Source organism: Ambystoma mexicanum, chromosome 5p (genome assembly GCF_040938575.1).
Source record: "Ambystoma mexicanum isolate Mex_15411 chromosome 5p, UKY_AmexF1_1, whole genome shotgun sequence".
NCBI lineage: Eukaryota > Metazoa > Chordata > Amphibia > Caudata > Ambystomatidae > Ambystoma > Ambystoma mexicanum.
In genome coordinates this window covers 545,876,516-545,889,453 of record NC_090930.1, presented here as the reverse complement: position 1 = coordinate 545,889,453, position 12,938 = coordinate 545,876,516, and the positions used below count along the sequence as shown (strand labels likewise).

General features: G+C 45.2%; 1 protein-coding gene across 2 annotated transcripts in view; it reads right to left on the bottom strand.

Moving 5' to 3' along the window:
- Positions 1-1,535: 1,535 nt before the first annotated feature.
- ZDHHC9 (zinc finger DHHC-type palmitoyltransferase 9) overlaps positions 1,536-12,938 on the bottom strand; it is a 377,235-nt gene continuing 365,832 nt past the window's right edge. For both annotated transcript variants that reach the window (XM_069612973.1, XM_069612972.1), the window contains exon 10: positions 1,536-7,717. In XM_069612973.1, the coding sequence (XP_069469074.1) occupies positions 7,583-7,717 (135 nt within the window). In that variant the 3' untranslated portion in view covers positions 1,536-7,582. The remainder of the gene's footprint in view (positions 7,718-12,938) is intronic.

The following is a 12,938-nucleotide window of genomic DNA, read 5'->3' as shown; positions in this document are numbered from 1 at the left end:
CAATCTGCACATCTTCCAGGGGGTATATCTGTTGCTGGGCTGATGTGGTGTAAGTGGCTGTCGACGAGTGGACAGCACTTACCCGTGTGAATGGTGCAGATCCTTCCAACTGGTGCAGAGGGGTCATCCCTGCAGCCTGGCTTTTGGGTAAGAAGAGGAGCCCTGTAGTCACTCTAGAGGTTGCCCACTGTAGGGAAGAAGCTTAAAAATCAAAAGGACTGTGCAGAAGACCGAGAGGATTGCTGCTGAAGACCACCAGCATTGCCTACAACATCAATTGAGGAAGCCCATGTGCCTCTCCTGCAACCACAGAAGACCATCAACGGTGCCCCCCTCCTTGCTTGGATTGATGGCATCAACTCTCTCAGCACCAGAATGTTGCAGTCTGTTGGCTTTAGAAGTGTCCTAGAGGCATTCACTGACCCCGTCCCAGAACCACAGATCAGGCCCAATCACTTTTAGCCACTGCATACACAACCCCTGAATCCCACCAACAGCAGACGTGGCCCTGGTGATTGAGCAACCTGGGGTGGTTACTTAAAAAAACAGAATTCAGGGTGTGAGAAAACATAGCACTCTTTTTTGCTCTCACATGCCTCCATCGCAATTGTATGGGTGCAACCTCCACTCCCTAGCACTACCCTTACCCCACTTAGCACTTGAGTGCTAGCCTACGATTCTCCCCTAGGAAACAAGTGTGGTGTGATCAGGTTTAGAACAAAAGTAGGGATACATACCCAATTCCAAGTGTGCTTTTAAACTACATTTTCTACTCACTAGGCATCTGTAGCCAAAACTTGTAATGGGGAACTAAGACTTCAGACCATCCTCCCCCTATCAGGTACTTACATGCAAGTTGAACTTTTAAGACACTGTAACTGCTTACCACAAAGGATATAAAGACTGGTTAAGTCCAATGCCTCCCTTATAATTATTAGGCAGTGCGCGTGAGATGCTTTCCACTAACTGCTTTCTCAATTTACTTGTTAGTTTTTCCATTGCTGCATTGATTTGCTTTCTTAAAGTGCTGCAGTGTAAAGTGTTGTGTAATCTCACTTTGAAATCTCACTACACTTTGAAATGTCAAACTATATGGGTTTTTTGTAATGCAGTATTTGTGGGTTTTTACCTGCAATAGCATTAAGGCCTAATAAACAGCACATTTGTCTACTTCTGCGGCTGTCTCCAAGCATTGACTGTACTTACTCACCAGCCTTTGACCCACGTTTGGCTTACTGCTCAGCCAACGCAACCTTCAGAGAGTTTGGTTAGACTAAATGTAAAAAAACCCTTGGCTCACCAAGTAGATTGGCTTCTCTGATCCCTCTCACGGCTGGTTCTGAAAATCCCTGCCTACAAATACCTTAAAAATAAAGTGATAAGACAGTTGTGACCATGCCACCTAAATTCCCTGCAATAGTGGTTGCAAGATACTGTGCAATTTCTAATTATATTACCTGGAAAATTCAAGGTTCACGTCTCAACTGCACATCATTGCGCTTTGCATCAGTGTTGATAATAAAATCAGTCAGAGAAATTTGTAAAAAATTTCATAAAGGCATAAAGGATTTCAAAAAGCAAATCGGGATGCAGGTCAGGCGCTAAGTGCAATGGCCAAAAACAAACAAACCAGTTATTTCTTATACATATCAACTTCATTATGAAACTAAAAATACCAGTTGAAAGATCCAAAATAATATAACAAAAATATTAGTTATTAGCATTTTCTCACCTACAAAGTGCAGATTTATACAGTTTGTCAAATAAATACACTTTTTTGCAAGTTACAGAGATTTGGTCAATAGCAAGTTGGATGACTAGACAAAGGGCATGTGCTGGGAAATAACATGCAACAGAGAAGATGTCTCAGGCTAGATGCAAAGTTGTATAAAGGAGTTTCAGGAACATGTGTGGCAAATGATCGTCTGGATAGATTTAAATTTCAAAAAGGAAAAGCAAACCGAGACTCAGAAACATTCAAAGAAATTATTGGTAGAGTAGAATAAAAAATAAAAAAATTTAGTGGTACTTAAGGGACTAAGACAACTGCAAAAATACATCATTTGATTGCAGCTAAGGTTCACCAGGCCCATGAAACCAATTCTTTCCCAGCGCACTCAAGAGAAACGTCTTGATCACCCAAAATGCAGAACATACAAAAACAGAGAACCTACAGCACTGTACATTTCCTCCAGACCAAAGGAGAAGGGAAAAGTGTTCCATACAATTAAAAGAGGTGCGATTAAGCCCATTTCTGCAGAACATCAAATTACTTATCACTGGTAATTTTCTTTTAACTGGATATTCCTCCCACGTATTCCTCATCTTTGATATAAGTCCGTTTGCAGCTTGGTCAGTATAATTTTTCATAGTATCTGGAGTTGTTGAGTCACGGCCTTCGACTGCCTCCGTCCTGTCCTCAGCCGTGACGTTGACGCAGATATTAGCTCACGCAGCACATGTTGCTGCAGTTCTAGTTTTATCCTCCCAGTGCTCAGCTGTCTAAAAAGGAGTGGGAGTGACCCGGACATTGAAAGAGGAAGGTGGAACATAGAAATTCTTGGCAAGATCGAAGGTGGCAAGGCGAGGAGGAATACGAGGTAGGAACATCCAGTCGAAACAACATTACCAGGGGTAAGCAATTTGCTCTTCGAATGGATTGCGTTCCCCCACGTTTTCCTCATCTTTGATACAAAGCAGTATGTAGCAGGAGGTGGTAACAGAGAATTGATTTTCGATTAATGATGTGCAGTACAGCCTTGCCAAATCTTGCCTCCTGACCATCGAGCCCAGACAATAATATTTGCTGACATTATGCAAATAGGACCACATTGACGCACTACAGATGTCTTGCACAGGCACGCCTCTTTGAAGCGCTGAAGAAGTAGCCACTCCTGAGGCAGAAGGCAATCTTAAACCATCAGGCAGATCTTTGCATTCCAATGTATAGCATTCCGAAATGTATGCAACCATCCAGCGTGAGATGGTTTGTTTGGGGACGGCCGGTCCCAATTTGGACCTGAATAGCCCGTAAAGAGCTTGTCATCTTCCCCGATTTTGGACTTCCTGGAAATGTAGACGCTCAAGGCCCTCTCGTGCCTAACCGGTGTAATCTTCCCTCTTCGTTAGAGGGATGAGGAGGTGGATAAAAAGCAGCAAACACCATCTTTTGAGCTAAATTAAAATCAGATGCCACCTTTGGCAAGAAAAAAAAGACGTACACTCAAAACCACCCTATCCTTAAAAAAGGTAGTAAAAGGTGGTTTAGCAGAAAGAGCCTAAAGCCCACTGACTTTGCAGGCTAATGTAATTGCCATCAGAAAAATAGTTTTAAGGGTTTACATTCTGAGTGAACAAGAATGTAAGGGTTCAAAGGGTGCCCCCATTAGGTACCTTAACACCAAATTCAAGTCCCAAACTGTTACAATAAATGGAACCAGGGGAAAGATGTTAGTTAACCACGTTACGATAGGAATCCTCATCAGGCGAATGCTTAAAAATTGAAAGCACTGCCAAATAACCCCTTACTGTGGAAACTTGAAGCCCTTGATGGGCCAGTTGAAACAAAAATGGCAATATGGTAGAGGTCTTGCATATAAAAAGCTCAGAACTCTTATCTCTGCACCATCTGCAAAACTTGTTCACCTGCAGCAGTACAGAGACTTTATTGCTGTACTTCTGACCGAGAAGAAAACCTCCATTAAATCTTGCAGAAGGTCCTAATCTTTTATCCTCTCAGAAACCGGGTGTGAAGGTTCAGAGTACTGATTTCTGGATGAAGTAGGAGATTCCCCTCTTGCAAGAACAAGTGGACAGATAGCCATCTCTAGAAGGTCCAGGTATCATGCTCTCCTGGCCCAAGCCGGAGCAATCGGGATCATTGATTTCCCAAACTTCCTCAAGCGCTGGATGTCATGAGGAATGATGCAGACTGGTGGAAACGTGTACAGAAGTGAAAATTCCCAGTCCATTACGAACAGGTCTCCTAGAGCTCCCTTGAGGAAATTCCCTGGAGCAGAATATGCTGCACTTCCTGTTGAAACTGGATGCAAACAGATCCACCCGTGGGGTTCCCCAAAGGGAGAAGAGCTCTAGGACTTTGTGAGCCAGCTCCCATGCTGCCTCCTCAGAGCATGTGCTGCTATGTCCTCTTCTACCGCTAGGTGAACTGCCTTCTCTTAGTGCCGAAAACCCAGAGCTGCATTGCTTCTTTGCACAGAGGCAGTGACACTACACCTCCTCTCCTATTGGAGGTAGTAAATGGCCACTGTATTGTCCATCATCAGGACAGTCTCCCCCCACACAAAGCAGAAAAGCCATCAGCGCTAGTTCGATTGTGCTCAGCTCTAAAAGGTTGGATAGTTGGATAAGCAGCAGCTTTCGAAGTTGACATGGCTGCTTGGACCAGTGTGGTGCTTTGACAGAAAATCTGGATCTATTGAGGCATGCATGCATTTCTTGGCCAAATGTGTGTTGACAGCCAGTGTGGTATCTGGTTTTAGCCAGTTTTCTAACACTGTAGTTCTTAAAGCAGTATGGTAGGGTAACACTGGCTCTCTTGGAGGTCTGCTGTCGAGGATGTCAGTAAGATCATCCTTTTCTAGGATTGCTATTGGTTTTCCCCATTCCAGATATTCAGTGACCTTTCGCATCACTGCTCTATGAGAGGTCAGAATGGCCTGAAGCATCAGGAGTGGCAATATCGATTTCTGGTAGTGTCCAAGCCACTAGCCTCTTTTAAAGTGTCCACCAGATTTTGAATTCTGAAATGATTTCTTCAGGTACATTAGGAGTACCATATTCAAAACCAAAAGGTGCATTGTCAACCTCTTCTTCTTCAAAAATGGACCCTATAGTCCTAAAGAAATCTGCCCTAAGCAAAGGCTTAAAAAACGTGGACGTTTTCAAATCTTCTATAGCGCCAAAGGCGTTAAAAGGTATCGAGGGATTCAACGGATTAAAAGGCTTTGACGGCAGAAGTGGCTACGAAGGGCAAGGTACCCGCTCCTTTAGAGGAGTTGAAGAGGAAGGTTTTGATTTTAGCTTGTGTCGAGACGAAGACTCTTTCGTCGAATGTCGAGGAGACTTCCTGCCTGGACTCTTAGGCATACAAGTAGTGGTCTCAGTAGATACCCTATCGATCTTTTCAGATGTGGTGGGTTCTAAAGCTTTAGGCTCTTTCAGAGGGGCACTCAGAGCCGCGGTTTGAAAAGCTTCCAGATTTGGAGACATTTTTCCCAGTCAGCAGGAGATGCCAACTTGCTTGAGAAATTAACTCGCATGTGCCCAACGCAGATGACAGCGCTCAATGGTGTAATTTCTTCGTCTTCTTGTGAGAAGAGGACGAATGACGAGATCGAGCACTTTGAATTTCTGGAACGCTTTCTTACGGAGGAAACCTCCCTGTAGTCGTCCGACAACCTTTTTTTAAGGGGATTTAGATAGGTGCCTACCTGCCACCCTTTTTCCCCTTCCACTCCCTGAAGGCCTCCACTGTCAGACTGACAGGAACCACAGTTATCGACCCTGTCCGCACCCATACAACACAGGCAGACCTGAAGGGATCCGTAACTGACATTTTAGTGCTACGATCGGTATACCGTTTGAAGCCAGTCTTCGGTGTAGACATTTCAAAAGAACTTAAAAAATATGCAGTGAGAAATTGCTTAGGCGATGAACCTTCTGAAGTGTGCAGAACATGCAGAAACAGGGAACTGAGGCAACGGGCGCCACGCAAGCTACTTTTATCAGCGTCAACTTCATGGCCGAGGACAGGATGGAGGCCACTGAGGGCCACGACTCGACGACGCACGTGCCCGATACTATGAAAAAAAGTCTCTGATCGCGGCTGCAATCAAACCCGTATATCAAAGGTGCGGAATACGTAGGAGGACACAATCCAATAGAAATGTTTTCTTTAGGCCATCTAAACTTGCTGACGTTTATTAGAGGTCGAGAGTCCCACAGAAAAATCACGAGACATTGCAGAAAATGCAAATTATATTGGCATATCAAGTACCCACCCCTCCCCACCTTAAATCAAACAGCATTTAATTGCAATCATATGCTCAATTTCCAACAAGATTGGCAATATATCAAAACCTCTGATGCCTCCTAGACTGCCCTTACTCTCTCTATACATACACACAAACAGGCTCATGATTTGTTTTGGATTACAACACTAAATACATGTGAATTGAAAGATTTACAATTAATTTAATTTTAAATAGTTTTGTAATACTTTCAGCTTGCCCCTAGCAAGAGCAGCAAACTCATTTCCCTTCATAACTCTGCCAAGGATGGCAGACCCCTTTCCTTTCCGCAGGAAAAACCACACAACCTTACCTCGTGTCACTCTCCCCCACAGAGGTCTCCGCCATGATGCAGACGAGATACGTTTTAGCATATTTTCTACCTGGTAAGGTACCAAGCCAACTTTCGTAACAATTAAAACATTAATGTCATACCACAAACAGCTACATGTCCAATCTGCTGTAGGCAAATAATCAATTCAAACATGTCAGAGCAGTCCCTTCAACAGAAAGAGGTAAACTTCACAGCATCCTTTTCATGGTCATGGTATATGCAGGGCAGAGGGCTGGTGTATTTCCAGGTGAAATGGATGAAGGTTGGTAGGATGGACATACCTACACATGGTAAGCTGCATTCACTTCACTCACCACTTATCACAATTCTTTCAGCAAATATATGACTGAGGGAAAGGTATTGATAGTCTCAAGCAGGAGATTTAAGGAATTAAAAAATATGCAAAGAAAATGTTTTTCAGCAGACACATTTTCATTGTTTATTTGCTTCGCTTGCAGCGTTTGGAGCAAGTGATAGTCATCCTTTGCCATTCACCCAAAATGAAAGCTGGATATCATTCAATAAGATTCCTTGCTACAGAGATTGGCTTAATGTTGTAATTGCCAGGAAAGGTGTTGCAGGCAGTTTTAATATTCATTTCTAACATTTGGATCATCATCAGCACCACATGGGGCCTTCACCATTCATGTTATTTAATAGAGCCAAAGCCACGCTTCTATGTTGGGTCGGATTGCAGTCTTCTTACTACAATTCAAGAAAAGTCTTTCCAGAAGCAAAGGCAACTCTTAACCAAAGTTGCCCATTTCAAAACAAGGTGTCCTTCCCTCCCACCCTCCACCCATTGTTTAGTCATGAGCCAGAAAATCAGTACGGGTGTCCATAGCAATACAAAACTTGGCTCTTCTCCACTCAGACCACCGGAGAGGAATGTAGTTAACACTGGTCAACTCCCACCACCAGAATGGCTGGAAGTTTAGTTTTTAGCAGACCAGTAAGGAGGTCAGGAAACCGATTACGCTTGGATGTATTGGGTCCCAGATGCATTACTGGCACATCCCAATAGCACTTTTTCCAGGCAGCCATAGGAACTCCAATCCAAGTGGTTATCAAAACCCATAGTTAAACCGAGTAAATACTGAAGTAAGATGGCACTCCTTCATTTTTTCTTCCTGCTCATCTTCCACTTTCTTTTCAACATTTGTCTTCCTTTTAAAACAAAGTTTAGGATTGTCATTGTCTTGGTTTTTAACGTACACTATTTTTTTTCCTGGTCTTCGGTCCTACCAAAGTCATTAGGTGACTTTAAAGGCATATCAAGAGCATCGTTCGTCTCTTCTGGTGTGGCAAGTTTTGGGGTGGACTTACTAGAGATCAGTGGTGCTGTAGCAACCTATGAATAAAAACAAAAAAGTGAAATGAATAAAGAGTACATTGCAGATTATTGAAACAAGGCTTTGAAACAGGTCAATCAATGAAGAAAGGAAATTTGCAATGAGGCTTCTTTTTGCCTTTTATTTAGAAGATAATTTGGGTATTGACATAAAAGACTTGGCAGATAAAAAGCAGAACAGCCACACTCAATTGACTTTGGTGACAACTAATTTAAAATACACCAATGTCATACTAAAACGAAAGAAAGATTGTGCAGATTATACATGGTCTGCTGCTTAGGCCACTAAACTTCTCTTATATACCCTACCATCATTAATGTTGGAGCACATAAGAGAAGCAAGTGCATTCCATTTCAATCTGACCCCATTAATCCAACAGACTGGTAAAGTTTCTTCTGGGCACACTTCTGTATGGGAGGACATGTCAAAGAGACCCCCCCTCCCGTGCAGTCCCCTCCTTGTGATGTCCATGACTCATCAGGGGCCCCCTGCCACCAGGGCCGAGGTGGTGGGCGGACCACTGGCCGACACATCGACTAAACATACTGTATTAGGCTAGGCCCAGGAAACCATTTCGAAAACCATAACGCCTTCTTAAGACATGACTCCTTGTGCGCTGCAGCACGGCCCACACCTTTAGAGAGTCCTCGTCTACCCTGTTGCCTCTGCTCCCTGGCAGATCCGCTGAAAGCCCGTTCCCACAACCAGTCGGACATGAGCTAGTGTTAGAGCAAACACTGTATCTTTCACCTTCCGCAGTGCATCATTATCCTCAGCGTGACCCGGGCAGCGGGGCTGGCTTGGAAAATAACTGTAAACCGCCCTCGATGAAACAAAAGCCTTAATCCCGCACCAGGAAACTGCTCAATACATATATGCATATATATTGCATTTCAATGATATCCCTCGTGCATGACTTCCGTGTCAAAAATCTACAAACCCTGTACGAACCAAAGAATGGGTCATTGTGCGACCACATGGTCACAATATCCAAACCCCCTCAGTATGCACAATACACTCAAGAGTCCCTGGCATCCTACTATGTGCCTCTCTAGGGGTAATGTAAAGTGAATGATACTAAGTCCTTATGTCATGACTACCCTGATGCTGCTAGAGTGCAAAGGAACACAAGTGCGACAGTATTGTGAGCTCATGTAAATAAGATACATAGAATGCCATCACGTGCAAATGTACAGGTTTAATGTGTATTACTGCTGTCAACCGTGTTGGTCTGTTGCTCCTGCGTGCTCCACCAACCCTAATGCTACCTCGCGTATCATGTTTACAGTGTGATGCTAAAACTGCTAATATTGCAAATACTTACCCTATAGTGACTAATGGAATTGTAGATATAGTTAACGAATTCCGAAATGAATATATGCTGCTGTAAATGCTATAGATGTGTGACCCCTTAGCCATTTTTTTATTATGCGAATCCCTTCGTCTTACAGTTTGCAGCTTGCTAGAAGACCATCATTGTGGGCATATCCAAGGCCACCTCTCCTCTCTTCCCATTGAAGCCTGACAGAGAAAGCAAAGGCCCGAGCGACACCGCCTCACCTCCCCCAATTCGGCTGGAGCCGTTTCAGGCATTCATGATTTCCCCCCCAGCTCACATGGCCACAAACAGCCACCTGAATTATTTACAGCCCAGCAGCAAAATCCGGCCATAACCAGAGGCCAGAGGTGCCCCCTCATAGGTCCCACGACCCATCAGTTCACCCCAGATTAATGACACTTGTAAAGGAAGACACCTAATATTGCACCAACATTGTGTAAAAGCATCCGTCATGACTTCTAACGAGACCCAAAGCCTGGACAGCTTACCCCATGCCCTGAGACCCGACCCCGTGGCCTATGATACCTAGTCAACAGGATAACAGCAACCCTGTATTGATGTATCGCCAAAGTACCCCACCTAATGCGCATTCCTCCTGTGTTATATTAACTTGTAGAATAACCTATTGTAGGATTTACAGGACAACTGACATTGCAGCATTGAATGAATGGGGTGTGCCTGGCCCTTAGGGCAGAAAGCCAAGAAAGACGTCCAATGACACTGACCACGCCTGACCGGACAGCGCCTCCCGGATGAGCCCAGCTGACCTGCCCACCCCACGTTGGCACCCGGCGGTGTCCACCAACTACGGAGACACGCATCACGGCCACACAACTAGTCGACGCCACCCAATCCCCTTGTACATGTGCCCCCTATAGTGTGTAGGTGCCTATGACACTTTTTGTAAATAAAAACGCCTGTCTTTGCTATTGTCAGACAGAGCGCTCTCAGAGTTTGCAGAGTTCTTTGCATGCCCTATTTTGACTTGGATAAAGCTTCCCTTGAGCTCACCCGCACTTGGTCTTCGCCTTATTCCCATTTGTGGGAGATTCCATTCTTGCCTCTCATTGCGGGGAGGGTCGTGCTATCTGGGGACGCTCGCCTTCACTTCCTTTCCTCGCCTTCCCTCAGAAGCTCCTTGTCTCCCAAGCTCTGATTCTCTCTAGGTTGGACCACTGTAACAGCCTCTTTCTAAATCTACCTGCCTCTACTCTCCGCCCTTTACAACTAATCCAGAACAGGACTGCAAGACTTGTCCTTGGCCTCAAGCCCTGGGATCATATCTCTCCAGCTCTGAAATCCCTTCATTGGCTCCCTGTGGTTGCAAGGATTAAATTTAAAACCCTTTGCATTGTCCACAAGGCTTTCTGGGGCCTGGGTCCAAATTACCTTCAACTATCCCTCCGTAAATACCTCCCCTCTAGAGCCCTTCGCTCCTCTACCTCCAACTCCCTCAGGGTCAATCGTTTCTCAAAGAAACGAGCTGGTGGTAGATCTTGGTCTTCTGCGGGGGCCTCCCTCTGTAACTGCCTACCTGCTACCTTGAAACCTGTGGACCACCTACAGTTCCGGAAGCTCCTCAAGACCTTCCTCTTCGCCTCTGCCTTTCCCCCTCTTCTCGCCTGCCGATTTGCTTTCCCTCTCAGCAATGCTGCACCTGGCCACCGTCTGCCCTTTGGGCCCAGATACCTGCTCACTCTCGCCCTCCTGCACTGCCCCCTGGCCATCCCTTGCACTGGGACCTGTATATGTACCCATACAAGCCCCCCCACTCTTTGTCTGCACTGATCAGATGCTCCCTAACTGACTAACCTTGCACTTGGCCCACACAGGCTGCACTACCACTGTTTCTGATCACCGTATTTATTTATTTTACTTATTATTTATCTTGTTCTCTCTTATGCTCTGCACTTTCCAATTTCTCCCCCCTTTTCCCTTCCCCATGCACTTGAGCGTTCTCAATGTCACTGGCCCTAGTAAGATCGTTGGGTTTGTTCTCTCCACTGCTCCCCTCCCTTTGCCTTGGTCGCGCTCTGAAACACCTGTGTATGAGCGCGATATAAATAAAATATAAGTAGCGGCAAAGTCATAAAAAGCTACAGTGCCACTATAACAAACTCATCAAGAATACCAAACACCAAGCTGGGCATTCCAGTATTTCAGTGCACCCTACATGCTACATGGAGTTTAAACATATAGACAAGCCGAGTCATTTGCATTTACAAATTACATTTTCTGTGGACCAGTTTTGCCAGCACTATCATTTAGATGAGAGTGTGCATTGTTTACGTCAGAGACTGTTTCACATGGACATTACAACATTGCAAAATGGAACACTGCGATGTAGGATAGAAAAAGGATGGGGTGGGAGAAGAGAGCAGCATGAACAGACGATGGCAGCACTGGAGATCTGGTCGAGTGAGCTGGGAGGGGTGGTGCAGTACCAAACAAGGTGATTGGGGGGAGTGGTTCATGAGGAGTAAGGAAAGGGAAACCCCTTTCAAATGAGGATATGCTGATATGCGGGCAGGGGGATAGAGCACAAACCACCTTAGACCTAAAGAAAGGGGGCGTGTGGAAGGTACTGCAGCTGGCAAACACAGGAAAGACCGAAGCAGGGAAGGTGTGATAACTACCCAATGCAGGAAAGACATGTGCAGTAAATTCAGTGCAACAGATTGGGTAACTTTTTCATATTGCACAATGCATCTTTCAATGCAGTGCAATGGGAATACTTTTGTATCACCCTAGACTACACTCAAAGGATTTTTGGTTACTTTTCAATGTGCCTAAGGACAAGCTGGTGCCAGCAGTTACTTTATTATTTTTACTGTATTTTTATTTAGCTCCATCGTATTTACAGCGTTTGGCTACTAACTGTGGCTGGTTACCTAACATGGCTGTGCCACAAGGTAATTTGCTTGTTGTTTGTCCATTTTGTTCTTTGGTGGTCTTCCTGCCTTGCCAGGAATGACCTTTTATGGCCCTGCATTTGCCTGAGAAAGCAGTGCTTTTTGCTGGCTAGTGCAGGCCATTTGTTTTGCAAGCCAGAAAGTGGGCTGGGACTGGCTGGTCCCAATCTGGTTCTGTATGTCTGGATTGTATGCACAAGTTTCACCAACAGAGAGTTGGGCTGAGTTTCTGTGCTCACCTGGACTTTAGGATAAGTTCCACAGCCATTTCCCAGAAATCTTAAGAGGAGCCAAGTATCCTGCATAGCTGTGAAGACATCGGAAGATCTGTGGACCTATCCTGAGAAGGCCTGGCGACAAGCTTTTGCTGCAGTCCCGGTTGAGCCCTGTTTGGTTACTGAAGTTAGATGACCCTCATCGGTGCTTCAACACTTTGGAGGGGTGAGAACAAACATTCTTGAAATATTTGCGATGCGCTGCAGTTTAGAGACTTTGGAAGCATTCCAGGGCCATTCAGTGGATTGATCAACTCCAGTTTGTTCTACTGCGGTAGAAGCGTCACCTTTCCGTGTTTTGACTCTGAACCTAATGGGTCTTCAGCTTGTCCTGCAAGTAGCCTTCCTGCAAGATTTCGGCACCCCTGTATCAACGGGTCCTGAGCTAGAAAGCTGTCTTCAATCGCAACATCTGTGACGCCTGATGTCACTGTGCATCGGTGGCAATCGCTGAAACTGGCTTTCCTGCATCTAGCTGAGTATCCGGACGAGTCCTGCATCTGTGCCTGCTGCATTGTTCCACGAGAACAGGATGCACTCAGCTCCTGTACCCGACCGGAACTTCTTGCACCAGCAGCTCCTGGGATTCTTCGACCGGAACCAACATAGTGAAAACCTACCTGTGGTGACCCTCCAACGACATGCCAAGTCTGAGGAAATATCAGAGTACGGGTGTTAAATTATAACGCTACTT